Here is a 16,287-nt window from a genome sequence, read left to right as displayed (position 1 = left end):
GTAAGGTCGCAGGATACAAAATTAACATACAAAAGTCCATAGCCTTTCTATATGCCAACAATGAAATATTAGAAAACGAACTCAAAAAAATAATCCCCTTCACGATTGCAACAAAAAAAATAAAATACCTAGGAATAAACATAACAAAGAACGTAAAGGACCTATATAATGAAAATTACAAAGCATTGTTAAGGGAAATCGAAAAAGATACAATGAGATGGAAAAATATTCCTTGTTCTTAGATAGGAAGAATAAATATAATCAAAATGGCCATATTACCCAAAGCAATATACAAATTTAATGCAATTCCCATCAAAATCCCTATGAGATTTTTTAAAGAAATGGAACAAAAAATCATCAGATTTATATGGAACTATAAAAAACCCCAAATAGCCAAAACAATCCTAAGGAAAAAGAATGAAGCTGGGGGCATTACAATACCTGACTTTAAACTATATTATAGGGCCACGATAATCAAAACAGCATGGTATTGGCAAAAAAATAGACACTCAGACCAATGGAACAGAATAGAAAGCCCAGAAATAAAACCACATATATATGGTCAAATAATCTTTGATAAAGGGGCCAACAACACACAATGGAGAAAAGAAAGCCTCTTCAACAAATGGTGTTGGGAAAACTGGAAAGCCACATGCAAAAGAATGAAACTCGACTACAGCCTGTCCCCGTGTACTAAAATTAATTCAAAATGGATCAAAGACCTAAATATAAGACCTGAAACAATAAAGTACATAGAAGAAGACATAGGTACTAAAATCATGGACCTGGGTTTTAAAGAACATTTTATGAACTTGACTCCAATGGCAAGAGAAGTGAAGGCAAAGATAAATGAATGGGACTACATCAGAATTAAAAGTTTTTGCTCAGCAAGAGAAACTGATATCAAAATAAACAGACAGCCAACTATATGGGAACTGATATTTTCAAACGACAGCTCAGATAAGGGCCTAATATCCAAAATTTACAAAGAACTCATAAAACTCAACAACAAACAAACAAGCAATCCAATAAAAAAATGGGAAGAGGACATGAACAGACACTTCTCCCAGGAAGAGATACAAATGGCCAACAGATATATGAAAAGATGCTCAGCTTCATTAGTTATTAGAGAAATGCAAATCAAAACTACAATGAGATACCACCTCACTCCTGTTAGATTAGCTATTATCAACAAGACGGGTAATAGCAAATGTTGGAGAGGCTGTGGAGAAAAAGGAACCCTCATTCACTGTTGGTGGGACTGTAAAATAGTACAACCATTATGGAGGAAAGTATGGTGGTTCCTCAAAAAACTGCAAATAGAACTACCTTATGACCCAGCAATCCCTCTACTGGGTATATACCCCAAAACCTCAGAAACATTGATACGTGAAGACACATGTAGCCCCATGTTCATTGCAGCACTGTTCACAGTGGCCAGGACATGGAAACAACCAAAAAGCCCTTCAATAGAAGACTGGATAAAGAAGATGTGGCACATATACACTATGGAATACTACTCAGCCATAAGAAATGATGACATCAGATCATTTACAGCAAAATGGTGGGATCTTGATAACATTATAAGGAGTGAAATAAGCAAATCAGAAAAAAACAAGAACTACATGATTCCATACATTGGTGGAACATAAAAATGAGACTAAGAGACATGGACAAGAGTGTGGTGGTTACCAAGGGTGGGGGGGGAGGGAGGACATGGGAGGGAGGGAGGGAGAGAGTTAGGGGGAGGGGGAGGGGCACAGAGAACTAGATAGAGGGTGACGGAGGACAATCTGACTTTGGGCGAGGGGTTTGCAACATAATTTGATGACAAAATAACCTAGACATGTTTTCTTTGAATATATGTACCCTGATTTATTAATGTCATCCCATTACCATTAATAAAAATTTATTAAAAAAATTATTTTTCAATGAAATATATGGGAGTGACTTTCATTAATATGATTATATGAGTTTCAGTTGTGCAATTCTATAGCAGATCATCTATAATTGCATTGTGTGCTCACCACCCAAAGTCTTGCCTCCTTCGTCATCATATATTTAACCCCCTATACTCTCCTTAACCTCTGCACTGTACCCCCTTTCCCCCGGCCACTTCTCTGGTAACAACCATATTATTGTCTATATCTATGAGGGTTTCTTTTTCTTTTGGTATGTTTGTTCATTTCTTGCTTTCTGTTTTATATTCCATATATGGGTAAAATCATATGGTTCTTGGCCTTTTCCATCTGACCTATTTTGCTTAGCATGATCCACCCATGTTGTTTCTTTTTTAATTTTTTTCCCCATGTTGTTTCAAATGATAGTATTTTATCTTATTGCTGAGTAGTAGTCCATTATATGTATGTATCATATATATCTTCTTTATCCAGGCATCTATTGAAGGACACTTAGGTTGTTTCCGTGTCTTGGCTATTGTGAATAAAGCTGCAGTGAACATAGGAGTGCATATATCTTTATGAAGAAATGTTTTCAAGTTTTGGGGATAGATAAGCAGAAGAGGGATTGGTGGGTTTTTGATAGCTCTGTGTTTACTTTTTAAAAACCATTATTCTGAAACCCTGTGCTTGCCTGGTCAAGGCTCATATGGGAGTTGATGCTTCCAGCTACTCCCCCCTGTCTCTCTCTCTCTGTCTCTCTCTCTCCCTCTCTCTCTTCTCTAAAATGAATAAAAAAAAACCCCAAAAAAACAAAAAAACCATTATTCTGTTTTCCATAAATGGCAGTACAGTTTATATTCACAGCAGTGTAGGAGGGTTCCTTTTTGTCTGCAACCTCTCCAACACTTGTTATTACCTGTCTTGTTGATAATAGATATTCTAACAGGTGTGAGGTGGGATCTCATTGTAGTTTTGATTTGCATTTCTCTAATAGCTAGAGTTGTTGAGCGTCTTTTCATATGTGTGTTGGCCATTTGTATATCTTCTTTGGGAAAATGTCTGTTTAGGTCCTCTGCCAATTTTTTAATTGGAGTGGTTGATTTTTTGTTGTTGAGTTATATTAATTCTTTATATATTTTGGATATTAGCCCCTCATTGGAACATTGTTGGCAAATATTTTGTCTCATTTGATTGGATGTCTTTTTGTTTTGTTGGTGGTTTCTTTTGCTATACAGAAGCTTTCTAGTTTACTGTTGTCACACTTACTTATTTTTCCTTTTACTTCCCTTGCATTTGGGGTCAAATTCATAAAATCTTCACTAAGATCAAGGTTCATAAGTGTAGTACATATGTTTTCTTCTAATGTATTTTATTGTTTGAGGTCTTATATTTAGGTCTTTGATCCATTTTTTTTTTTTTTACAGAGACAGAGAGAGGGAGAGAGAGATAGGGACAGACAGACAGGAACAGAGAGAGATGAGAAACGTCAATCATCAGTTTTTTGTTGCGACACCTTAGTTGTTCATTGATTACTTATATGTGTCTTGACTGTGGGCCTTCAGCAGACCAAGTAACCCCTTGCTCGAGCCAGCGACCTTGGGTCCAGATGAGCCCGCGTTTAAGCTGGCAACCTCGGGGTCTCGAACCGGGTCCACGGCATCCCAATCTGACTCTCTATTCACTGCACCACTACCTGGTCAGGCTTTGATCCATTTTCAGTTAATTTTTGTGTATGTTGACAAATAGCAGTCTAGTTTTATTATTTTGTAGGTGGCTTTCCAGTTTTCCCAGCACCATTTATTGAAGAGGCTTTCTTTTCTCCATTGTGTGTGTTTGGCTCCCTGTTGAAATTAGTTGCCCATATACATGTAGATTTGTTTCTGGATTCTCAATTCTGTTCCATTGGTCTGTTTGGGTATTATTTTGACCATGCAAGCATTTAATTTCTAAAATAATTTGAAAAGCTCTTGTATAATACAATTATGGTTACTTTAGTTATGTACTAATCAGGACTGTAAAGTTAGTAGTGACAGCTGTGTCTGTCGGAGAAAGCATCTTGGGAATTTGTGCCAAAGGGTAGAAGGATAAGGTAAAGAGAGCTGATAGAGAACTAGAAAGGGAATGCAGCCAATATGATGAGAAAGAAGACACCTTTTTATTTGGCTGTACAGAAAATGTGGCCTTGAACAGCTGTCTGATGTGGAAATCCAAAACCCATGTATGATTAAGGAGACAAAAGACAAAGACTGATAGATGTCATTAGCAGTCATTTCCAGTGTTACTTAAATTGAAAGATAGATATGAAGTCTCCAGAGATACCAAAGGGTTATACAGTAAGTAACTCTTTCTATTGGCCCCTGCTATTACTTTGAGGAGGAAAATTTAGTCCTATAGTCCTAATGTTACTTCTTAGTATTGGTATATATTCTTCATTATGTTAATGAAGAATAAGAAATGTAAAGATCAATTGAAATGATCTTAAAAATGCAAAATTAGTTTTACTTTTTTTCTGAGAGAGAGACAGACAGGAAGGGTGAGAGATGAGAAGCATTAACTCATAGTTGCAGCTCCTTAGTTGTTCATTGATTGCTTTCTCATATGTACCTTGACTGGGTGGCTCCAGCTGAGCCAGTGACTCCTTGCTCAAACCAGTGACTGGAGGATCACGTTGATGATCCCCGCGCTCAAACTGGTGAGCCTGTGCTCAAGTCGGATGAGCCCACAATCAAGCCAGTGACCTCTAGGTTGTGAACCTGGGACCTCAGCATCCCAGACCAGTTTTTTATCCTGTTCATCACCACTGATCAGGCAAGAGGAGCTTTTTTTAATGTTTAGAAGCAAATTTATAAAATTTTAAGAAGGTTTGGAAAGGTTAATGTGAGATCTAAGCCCAATTCAAGTTAAAAGTCAATTCTATTCCTGTTCTTTTGGTTTCTCACTTATATACAATGGTCTAGATCACCCCGATGTTTTCACAGTCTGGTTAGGTGCCCAATACGTAGTGGACAGTCATTGAATATGTGCAGTGAACTAACATGACTTTTTTTTTTTTTTTAACAGAGACAGATAGAGAGATTCAGAGAGACTGATAGATAGGTACAGACAGGAACGGAGTGAGATGAGAAGCATCAATCATCAGTTTTTCATTGTGACACCCTAGTTGTTCATTGATTGCTTTCTCATATGTGCCTTGAATGTGGGCCTTCAGCAGACCGAGTAACCCCTTGCTTGAGCCAGCGACCTTGGGTCCAAGCTGGTGACCTTTGCTCAAACCAGATGAACCCACGCTCAAGCTGGTGACCTTGGGGTCTCGAACCTACAACCTCCACATCCCAGTCAACACTCTACCCACTGCGCCACCACCTGGTCAGGCCTAACATGACTTTTTATTCTCTACATGTAATTTGCATTCACTCTTACATTGACAGTATTCTTCAGCTCATGGTTTGCTTCATAAACACGAAGAATAAAACACAAATCAGAACTTGGTTTTTTTAAGATTTTATTTATTAGTTTTACCTAGAGAGAGGAGAGAGAGTGGCAGGGGAGCGAGAAGTATCAGCTCACTTGAGTTGTTCATTGGTTGCTTGTTGTACGTGCCTTGACCGGGCAAGCCCAGGGCTTCAAACTGGTGACATCAGCATTCCAGGTTGACACTTTCTTGACTGTGCCACCACAGGCTAGGTAGTAATTCAGAAGTTTTTGATTCAAAGCTCATAGAACCTTAAGAAGGTCCTTAATCAGTTGTAAGATGGTCAAATAAATCTTTGAAGTGTTATTTAATTAATTTCTGTGCTTATATGTCTTTCTAGAGAGTGTGCTCATGGTACTTTCTAGATTTCATACAATATATAGTCTGTTGTAACTGATGTCTTTCACTGAACATAATGTAATCATAGTATATCCATATTGCAGCATCTATTAATTCTTTTAAATATTCTATTTTTAAGACAATTTTTAATATCAGTCTTATGTTTACAGCAAAAATTGAGCAGAATGTACAGAGATTTCTCATATACCTCTGTCCCCACACTTATGTGGCCTACCCTCCCTTATCATTGCTATTCCCTGGAGGAGTACACATGTTATAGCTGATGAGCCTTGATTAACACATCAGTGTCAGCTAGGGTACAGTTTGTCTTAGGCTTCACTTTTGGTGGTATATTGGTATATTTTTTTGTGAGTTGGATGAACATATACTGACATATATCCATCACTATAATTACAACATTGTATTTCACTGCCCTAAAAATCCTCTGTGCCTATTTATCACCCATGCCCCCCCCCCCATTCCTCTAGCAACCAATGATTTTCATTTTGCATTTCCTGTAATGTCATATGGGTAAAATTATATAGCAGGCGTCCCCAAACTACGGCCCGCGGGCCGCAATGCGGCCCCCTGAGGCCATTTATCCAGCCCCCACTGCACTTCTGAAGGGGCACCTCTTTCATTGGTGGTCAGTGAAAGGACCTTGTCAGATGGGCTTCTTTCTTCTTTTTTTAAAAATTTATTGTGTTAGAGGGTGAGAAAGAGAGAGAAACATTGATTTGTTGTTCCACTTATTTTATGCATTCATTGGTTGATTCCTGTATGTGCCCTGACTGGGGATCAAACCCGCAACCTTGGTATATCTAGACAATTTTCTAGCCAATTGAACTACCCAGCCAGTGGACTGACTGACTCCTTTCTCCCTCCCTCCCTCCTTCCCTTCTTCCCTCCTTCTCTCCCTTCCTTCTTCCCTCCCTCCTCCCCTCCCTCCCTTCCTCACTTCCTCTCTTCTTTTCCTTATTTCCTTCTTCAGATTTTATTTATTGATTTTTAGAGAGAGAGAAAGATGGGGGAGAAACAGAAAGCATCAACTCATAGTAGTTGCTTCCTGTATCTGCCTTGACTGGGCAAGGTCAGGAATTTGAACCAGTGACCTCAGTGTTCCAGGCTGATGTTTTATCCATTGGGCCACCACAGGTCAGGCTGGGCTTTTTTCATTTGGTAATGTGTAGTCAAGATTCCTTCATGTCGCTACTCATTTTAAAGATTTACTATAAGACTGCAGTAATCAAGACCGTGTGATAGTGGCAAAAGAATAGACAGATATATCACTGGAACAGAATAGAGAGTACAGAACTAGATCTTTGACAAATAAGCAAAGGTAGTACAATGAAGCATTGGTATCTTTAACAAAAGGTGCTGGAACAAGTAAACATTCATGTGCAAAACAGTGACTGTAGATATAGGCCATACATCCTTTGCAAAAATTAACTCAAATTAATCCCAGACCCAAGTGCAATATACAAAAATATAAAATTTTAGACTATAACAGGAGAAAACTTAGGTAAGGTCAGGGGTCTCAAACTCGCGGCCCGTGGGTTTGAGACCCCTGGCTAAGGTGATGATTTTTTATATACAATGCCAAAAACACAATTAATGAAATAAATAACTGATAAGGTCAACTTTATTAAAACTTCTGCTCTGTAAAAAACATTGTCAAGGGAATAAGATGAGCCTGACTAGGCAGTGGCGCAGTGGATAAAGCTTCGGACTGGGACACAGAGGACCCAGGTTCAAAACCCCGAGGTCTCTGGCTTGACCATGGGCTCATCTGGTTTGAGCAAGGCTCACCAACTTGAACCCAAGGTCGCTGGCTTGAGCAAGAGTTCAGTTGATCTGCTGTAGCTCCCTCCCCAGTCATGGCATATGAGAAAGCAATCAATGATCAACTGAGGTGCCAAAATGAAGAATTGATGCTTCATCTCTCTCTTCCTGTCTGTCTATCCTTATCTGCCCCTCTCTCTGTCTCTGTCAAAAAAAAAAAAAAAAAAAAAAAAGAATAAGATGACAAGCCACAGACTGGGAAAAAATATTTGTAAGAGACACATCTTATAAAGGACTAGTTTCCAAAGTATACAAAGACTCTTAAAACTCAACAGGAAGAAAACAACCTGATTGAAAAATGGGCCAAAGACCTTAACGGACATTGCACCAAAGTAGATATTCATATAGCAGATAAGCATATGAAAAATGCTCAACACTGTAGGTTATCAGGGAAATTTAAATTGAAATAACAATGAAATACCACTACACACTATTAGGCCAACGTGCAGAATACTGACAGTACCAAATGCTGGCAAAGATGTGGAGCAACAAGAAATCTCATGTATTGCTGGTCAGAATACAAAAAGATACAACCACTCTGGAGGACAATTTGTCAGTTTCTCACAAAACTAGACATATATATATATTTTTTTTGTATTTTTCTGAAGCTGGAAACGGGGAGAGACAGTCAGACAGACTCCCGCATGCGCTCGACCGGGATCCACCTGGCACGCCCACCAGGGGCGAAGCTCTGCCCACCAGGGGGCGATGCTCTGCCCCTCCGGGGCTTCGCTCTGCCACGACCAGAGCCACTCCAGCGCCCGGGGCAGTAGCCAAGGAGCCATCCCCAGTGCCCGGGCCATCTTTGCTCCAATGGAGCCTCGGCTGCGGGAGGGGAAGAGAGAGACAGAGAGGAAGGGGGGGGGGTGGAGAAGCAAATGGGCGCTTCTCCTTATGTGCCCTGGCCGGGAATCGAACCCGGGTCCCCCGCACGCCAGGCCGACGCTCTACCGCTGAGCCAACCGGCCAGGGCCTAGACATATTTTTAATATAACCACCAGCATTGTACTTGTTGGTATTTATCCCAAAGAGTTGAAAACTTATTTCCACTTATAAAACCTGCACATGGTACTTATAGCAAGCAGCTTTATTTACATTGCCAAAATGTAGAAGCCACCAAGATGTCCTTCACTGGGTGAATGGATAAATTGGTATGTCCAGACAATAAAATATTAGCCTTTATTTCTTTTTATTGCTGAATAATAGTATGTATAATAATACATTTTACCTATTTATTAAGTGCTGGACATTTAGTTTGTTTCCACATTTGGGCTATTATGAATAATGCTTTCTTGAATGAGAGATTTTTATGGAGAGATATACTATATTTTCAGGAGTCAGATTGCTGGGTCATGTGGTAATTCTATCAGTCTCTATTTGAAAAGCTGCCAGGCAGAGTGATTACACCATTTGACATTACCGCCAGTGGTGCAGGAGGGTTCTAGTTTCTCTGCATTCTAGCTAATGATTTGTTTTTGTTTTCTTTGATTATAGCCATCCATTAATATCTTTTTTTTTTTTTTTTTCTCCTGAAGCTGGAAACGGGAGGCAGTCAGACAGACTCCCGCATGTGCCCGACCGGGATCCACCCGGCACGCCCACCAGGGGGCGATGCTCTGCCCATCTGGGGCATCGCTCTGTCGTGACCCGAGCCACTCTAGCGCCTGGGGCAGAGGCCAAGGAGCCATCCCCAGCGCCCGGGCCAACTTTTGCTCCAATGGAGCCTTGGCTGCGGGAGGGGAAGAGAGAGACAGAGAGGAAGGAGGGGGGGAGGGGTGAAGAAGCAGATGGGCACTTCTCCTCTGTGCCCTGGCCGGGAATCGAACCCAGGACTTCTGCATGCCAGGCCGACGCTCTACCACTGAGCAAACCGGCCAGGGCCCATTAATATCTTATGAAATGTTATCTGGTTGTAGTTTTAATTTGTATTTCCTTGATGGCTAATGATGTTGAGCATCTTTTCTTATATCTTCTTTGTCAAGTTTTATATTGGGTTGTATCTTTCTTGTTGAGTTTTAATAGTTTTGTTTATAGTCTAGATACAGGCAGTTATCAGATACCTGCTTTAAAAAACTCCCATTCTCTGAGTCGTCTTTTCTCTTTTTTTGGTGGTGTCCTCTGAGGCACCAAATTTTGGTTTTCATGAAGTCCAATTTATCTATATTTTTCTATTATCACTTGTTATTTTTGATATCCAGGAAAGTATTGCCTGATCTAAGGTTATGAAGATTTACCACTGTATTCTATTACAAGAGATTAATATGTTTAGTTTTTTCATTTAAGTCTTAGATTCATGTAGAGTTAATTTTTTTTTTTTTTTTTTTAATTTTTCTGAAGCTGGAAACAGGGAGAGACAGTAAGACAGACTCCCGCATGCGCCCGACCGGGATCCACCCGGCACGCCCACCATGGGGCGACGCTCTGCCCACCAGGGGGCGATGCTCTGCCCATCCTGGGCGTCGCCATGTTGCGACCAGAGCCACTCTAGCACCTGGGGCAGCGGCCAAGGAGCCATCCCCAGTGCCCGGGCCATCTTTGCTCCAATGGAGCCTTGGCTGCGGGAGGGGAAGAGAGAGACAGAGAGGAAAGCGCGGCGGAGGGGTGGAGAAGCAAATGGGCGCTTCTCCTGTGTGCCCTGGCCGGGAATCGAACCCGGGTCCTCCGCACGCTAGGCCGACGCTCTACCGCTGAGCCAACCGGCCAGGGCTGTAGAGTTAATTTTTATATGCTGTGTGAAGTCAAGGTTTCATTGAAATTTTTTGCCTGTGGATATTCCATTTGACCTCATCATTTGATGAAAAGACGATTCTTTCCCCATTGACTTGTCTCGATACCCTTGTTGGAAGTCATTTGATCATAAATGCAGACCTCTGTGTTGTTTTTTTCCCCAAAGAGGTCTGAAATCTTCTGAATTGTCTTAACCATGAAAAATAAGGCAGACAGTTACAGAGAGTAGTTAAACCATTTGTTTTTCAAAATGAGTTCAGGTCAGCTCTCCTTTAGGACAAAGATTCTGGGAGGATGCCCTCTAAATTGTATCAGTCTCATGTGCCTTTTAAATTACTTGAGTAAATGGAAGAATCAACCTTTATTTAAATATAGAAACCTGAATTTTTAAATATCTAGTTCTCTTTTACCCTGTTCACAAGCATTGTAAACATGTTCGAATTAATCCTAATATAGGAGTTTGTGTTGTTTTTCTTCATGTGTTTTCAAAGTTTAGCTGGAGGCAACAGTTAATCTTTAAAGGAGTCATGCTTATAAAGTGGGGATAGTGCTGAGTGGCGATGTTTTGCTGATTCCAGCTGTAAAATGTTTTTGAAGAGCAGAAAAACAATTTGCTTTGATTCCAACACACTATTATTCTTGAGGTCCACTGAGTTTCTAAAAACATTGACTCAAAAAATAAAGTGAAGAATCGTTGATTATAGTTTTTCCTTAATATCCCTTTGTTTTAGAAAGGAGAATGTACTTATTAGATCAAGTAAGGCAAAATGGGTGTCAGAATTGAGAGTTAGATGATGTTGACTTTAAAGTTCAGGAGATTAGCTACCTCTTATGTAATGTCTCAGTTCATACGTATTTATTGTATATATATATTTTTTTTTATCGTATATTTTGTTTTTCTTTTTTTTTTAAGTTCTATTTTCACATTTAAAAGGGGGAAACTTTCTAATAGATTATATTTATACCCATTTCTCTAGTTCTGAAAATATCTTGGTCTATATGTATACACATATAGAAGTACATTTTTTGTATGAATAAGATTAGTTTACTCCATGGGAGTATAATAATAAAACTTATTATCTAAGTACTACATATTATTTGTTAGAGTGTGTTGTCTTTGTACTATTTTGGTGGGCTTTTGTCCTGTGTATGTGTTCATAATATTTGTCCATAATAAGCAGTGTGTGGGTACAGTAATATCCCAGGTACCTGGAGGCCAATTTTTTAAAACTCTTTAATATCCTAAACACACCCCTTCAAACCCTAAAATAAAGTATTTTTAAACAATGTGCAAAAATTAGAAAGCTCATTTCTCTTTTTTATAAGATTTTATTTATTCATTTAAGTGAGAGGGGAGAGTGAGAAAGGGGGATGGAGTGGGATGCCCGGGGTTTTGAACCAGTGACCTCAGCATTCCATGTCGATGCCTTTACCTACTGCGCCACACAGGTCAGGCTCTCTTTTTATATATATGTAGGCTTTCTCTTATGGTCATTGTCTTTTTCTTATAAGTTTTTAATCTTCTTTAAAAACGAAAACTGGAAATAGATGGCAGCTAAAGGAGGTAAACCAAACAACTGTATAATGGAAGCAATGTCACTGTGTTCTTCAGTGCTTACCAGCAACACTAACATTTTAAAGTGATGATCATCACTAATCAAAAGGCTGTCTGAGTTCAGAGACCATGGAATATATATTTAAGAATGATTTCTGTTAAAATTTGCTTTAAAATGAAATACTGGCTCTTAGCTGAGCACACAATTGGACTGTCCGAAAAATTTTTTTATACAGTGACTTTTTTTTTGCCAGTGCCTTGTAAAGATGCTTTAATTTAGGTGCATTGTTTAATTTATTCAAAGATAGCTTTATTAAGCTATTTTTCAGGCAACATTCTAGGCAGTGGAGATTCCACAGTGAACAAAAAAGTCATGGATCCTTGACCTTACATATCCTTCTAATCAAGTGGGAGGAAGATAGAAAATCAACAGGAAAATAATAAATATATCACAGAACATACAAGTTTTTATTTTTTATAGTAAATGTCAAAGTAATTATTTTCATTTTTTATTAGTACTTTTTAAAACTTTTTAAAGTTTATTAATAATAGTTTTGAATCATTGATCATACATTGATTATTCCTTTTAGGATAAATAACATAGAATGGGGCTTTCTGCTAGGTAGCGTACAGTGAGCAGTGGTTTGCAATTTAGTAATGTGTTTCTTGTAATTTGGCTTTTGTTTTTTTGTCACGGGAAGAAAAGGTTGTTAACAATCTTGTTTGCGTCACGATTGTATAAATTTAGATTCCAAATTGAGACTTCAAGTATGAAATAGATAACCTCAGTTTGATCTTTAGTGTACATTTTAGAGAAAAACATTTGTAAAAATATTAACTAGAGACTTTTGGAATGATAAACCAGGAGCCCTTTAGGTAAGGCTTTTTGGGTTCTTTGATTCTGAAATCTCTTTGACTAATCCCTTTAAAGCAGTTTTGTGAAAACAGAAATAGACACATAGATACAGAGAACAGACTTGATGGTGGTTACGAGAGAGGAGGAGGAGGGTTAAGGGAATGGCTGAAAAAGGTGAAGGGATTGAGAAGTACAGGTTGGTGGTTAGAAAACAATCATAGGGATGTAAAGTACAGCCTAGGGAATATAGTCAGTAAGATTGTAATAACTATATATGGTGCCAGCTGGGTACTGGAAATATCAGGGGGAACAGTTTGTAAAAGCATGTGCTTGTCTAGCCACTGTGCTGTACACCTGAAACCAATACAAAATTATATTGAATGTAAATTATAATTGAAAACACTTTTTTAAAGAAATGTCAAAACAGTTTTGTGAGACAGTGTAATATTATTTTATGTAGTTGAAATATGAGGGTGATACCCTCCAAAGACTCTACTGACATAGCCAGGAGGGGAAATGATGGCCTTTTAGGAAAAAAGACATCACTGACTTGACTAAATTTTATTTCTTGGTTAGTAGAGTTCAAGATGGTGGCATTCACAACTAAAAACTAATGATTGATGCTTCTCATCTCTCTCCGTTCCTGTCTGTCTGTCCCTGTCTATCCCTCTCTCTGACTGAAAAGAAAAAAAAAAGGAAAAAAAAAAAAAGATGGTGGCATTGTTGTTTCCATGCATGGATGGTGTTCACTATCAGTAATATGTGATTTATTCTTGTTGAAAGGAGAGAACCTCAAAATAATCCTTTCTACTATTTTGTTATTGTTTGAGCTGAAGACAAGAAGAATTAGAGTGTTTTATGTAAACATATAGGATTATGTAAATGGTCTCTCAGCATCATTCTTATGAGACTTCCTTTGTAGATTGCATCTCTTTGGCCCCATACTTAAGTACATGCTCTTTATCCCCCACTGTAGTATCTTCATTTCCTATTAGGTGTACGCCCTCTTTATCTTTTGCCCTTAAATTCCTGAACCAATTGTATCCTTCCCCTTTCTTCTCCAAACATTGTTGGCCTAACTTAAGAAGTTGTAGATTTAGGAATTTTAGATGTATCTCCATAGCTTCTCTCTCTTGTTCTATGAATAACTGTATAAAATGCCCAATTTTTGCAAAAAGTGATTACCAGTTCTTCCCAGATTTGTTTCTTATAATGAAGTCAAAACCAAAGGGAAACTGTAGAGGAGAAAATAAAGAATATCATTCAGCTATTAAAATAATAACTAGAATTATGGGAATTTAATGTAAAACTTGAAAAAATTAAAAGCGTTTATTCTGTTTTAATAGCATCAAAATATGATTCATCAACAAAAAATTTATTAATAAAATTCTCAATATTGCTATTTGAAATTTTTTAGGCTGTTATCCTTGTCCAGGGCCCAACATGAATCCTATTGCTCTTGGGAGCCGCTGGCTTGCTTATGCAGAAAACAAGGTAAGGCATGGCCCATGTTTGGGTTATTGGTAATGAATCAAGTTTTCAAGAATTTTCCCGAAGTGATTACGAAGCAATAATGAACAGTTAACTTACTAGCTTGTTTTCTTTGGTTTGGGTTTTGGTTGGACACCCAATAACTGTCCTATCTCTTGCTTAAGATCACTATTTGGACTGAACCTTAATTTTCTACACTTAGTTTTATATAGAGAACTTTGCTCCATAAATCTTAAAGCACAGCATTGATAGTAGTTTCTGTAGAGCTACATAGAAAACAGGAGGTAGGAATGACTTTTGTCTTTATTGGCAGATTAGGAACCTGAGGCATAGAATAATTTAATATACTTTATTTATCTACAACTAAATCCAAACAAAGGTTCTTTTATTTGTGTTAATTAAATCACAGATCCTCACATTTTGTTGAATTTTCCAGTTATTTATCAATTTCATTTATCTATTAAGGTCATCATAACAAATAAAGAAACTATATTTATACATTGAAAGTTTTGTTTATGTCCAAATCAAAACAAAAGGCAATTTTCAATTTTCAGAAAGAAAAAGTGAAATCCTTTTTATGCCGTTTAGTGCCGTGCATATGAAATCTAAAAAAAATTAGACTTCAAAGAAGACAATCATCTCGTGTCAATATATACTTGTTTTTAAAAGCATTTGCTGAAATTTTTATTTATTTATTTATTTTTATTATTATTATTATTTTTTTTCATTTTTCCAAAGCTGGAAACAGGGAGGCATACTCCCCCATGTGCCTGACTGGGATCCACCCGGCATGCCCAGCAGGGAGCGATGCTCTGCCCCTCTGGGGCGTCGCTCTGTTGCATCCAGAGCCATTCTAGCACCTGAGGCAGAGGCCACAGAGCCATCCTCAGCGCCCGGGCCATCCCTGCTCCAATGGAGCTTCGGCTGCGGGAGGGGAAAAAAGAGACAGAGAGGAAGGAGACGGGGAGGGGTGGAGAAGCAGATGGGTGCTTCTCCTGTGTGCCCCGGCCAGGAATCGAACCTGGGACTCCTGCACGCCAGGCCGACGCTGTACCACCGAGCCAACCGGCCAGGGCCTGCTGAAATTTTTTTACACAAGTCTTGATATGATAACTACAGTAATTATTTGGGGAATCCACAGGACAAGTAAATCCCTGGCTTCTGGAATTTACCAAATGAAGATTCTACTGAAGAAAGTTACTTTTTTGGATGAATTCCTTGATACTTTTTCCAAAATGCTGTCTGTTTCAGGTGGATATTTTACATAGTACTGAGAACCAGAATGCCATATTTTAATTCCCCACTTTTTTCTTTCTCATGATTTTCTATTATATCTAAAAAAAAATAATAATAATTAACTCTTTTCAAATTATCTTTTTCTTTTCTTTTTTTTTTTTTTTTTGTATTTTTTGTATTTTTCTGAAGCTGGAAACGGGGAGAGACAGTCAGACAGACTCCCGCATGCGCCCGACCAGGATCCACCCGGCACACCTACCAGGGGCGATGCTCTGCCCACCAGGAGGTGATGCTCTGCCCCTCCGGGGGGTCGCTCTGCCGCGACCAGAGCCACTCTAGCGCCTGGGGCAGAGGCCAAGGAGCCATCCCCAGCACCCAGGCCATCTTTGCTCCAATGGAGCCTTGGCTGCGGGAGGGGAAGAGAGAGACAGAGAGGAAGGAGGGGGGGGTGGAGAAGCAAATGGGCGCTTCTCCTGTGTGCCCTGGCCGGGAATCGAACCCGGGTCCCCCGCACGCCAGGCCGACGCTCTACCACTAAGCCAACCGGCCAGGGCCAAATTATCTTTTTCAAACAAGAAAAGAAATGTACAGTTCAGCGCGGTACCAAAGGAGTCCTCTAATGTTTATATCTGTAATAACGTTTTCTTTGGTATTGGTGACATCCAAGAAGTCATATAAATTGTCATCAGCTCTTATTGATTTGCTCTCACATGTAAAAGATTACCCACTTAGAATTGTGGGTGTTATGTAAATAGTAACTTTTTTTTTATGTGGAAACAACTTTCTTTATAGATGTGCAGGCTGGATGTGTGCCAGTTGTCTTTCCTTTGTAGAGATGAGTGTCAATAATGTCTAGTGTTATATAATG

The 16,287-nt window shown here is 38.9% G+C and overlaps 1 protein-coding gene across 6 annotated transcripts in view; it reads left to right on the top strand.

Annotated features, from left to right (window-relative positions):
• BCAS3 (BCAS3 microtubule associated cell migration factor) overlaps nucleotides 1-16,287 on the top strand; it is a 633,266-nt gene that overhangs the window by 137,262 nt on the left and 479,717 nt on the right. For all 6 annotated transcript variants that reach the window (XM_066262741.1, XM_066262742.1, XM_066262738.1 and 3 more), the window contains exon 10: nucleotides 14,110-14,186. In XM_066262741.1, coding sequence (XP_066118838.1) covers nucleotides 14,110-14,186 — 77 coding nt within the window. The remainder of the gene's footprint in view (nucleotides 1-14,109; nucleotides 14,187-16,287) is intronic.

This window comes from Saccopteryx bilineata, chromosome 2, assembly GCF_036850765.1.
Source record: "Saccopteryx bilineata isolate mSacBil1 chromosome 2, mSacBil1_pri_phased_curated, whole genome shotgun sequence".
In the NCBI taxonomy this organism is placed as follows: Eukaryota; Metazoa; Chordata; class Mammalia; order Chiroptera; family Emballonuridae; genus Saccopteryx; species Saccopteryx bilineata.
This window is presented reverse-complemented; position numbering and strand designations above follow the sequence as displayed.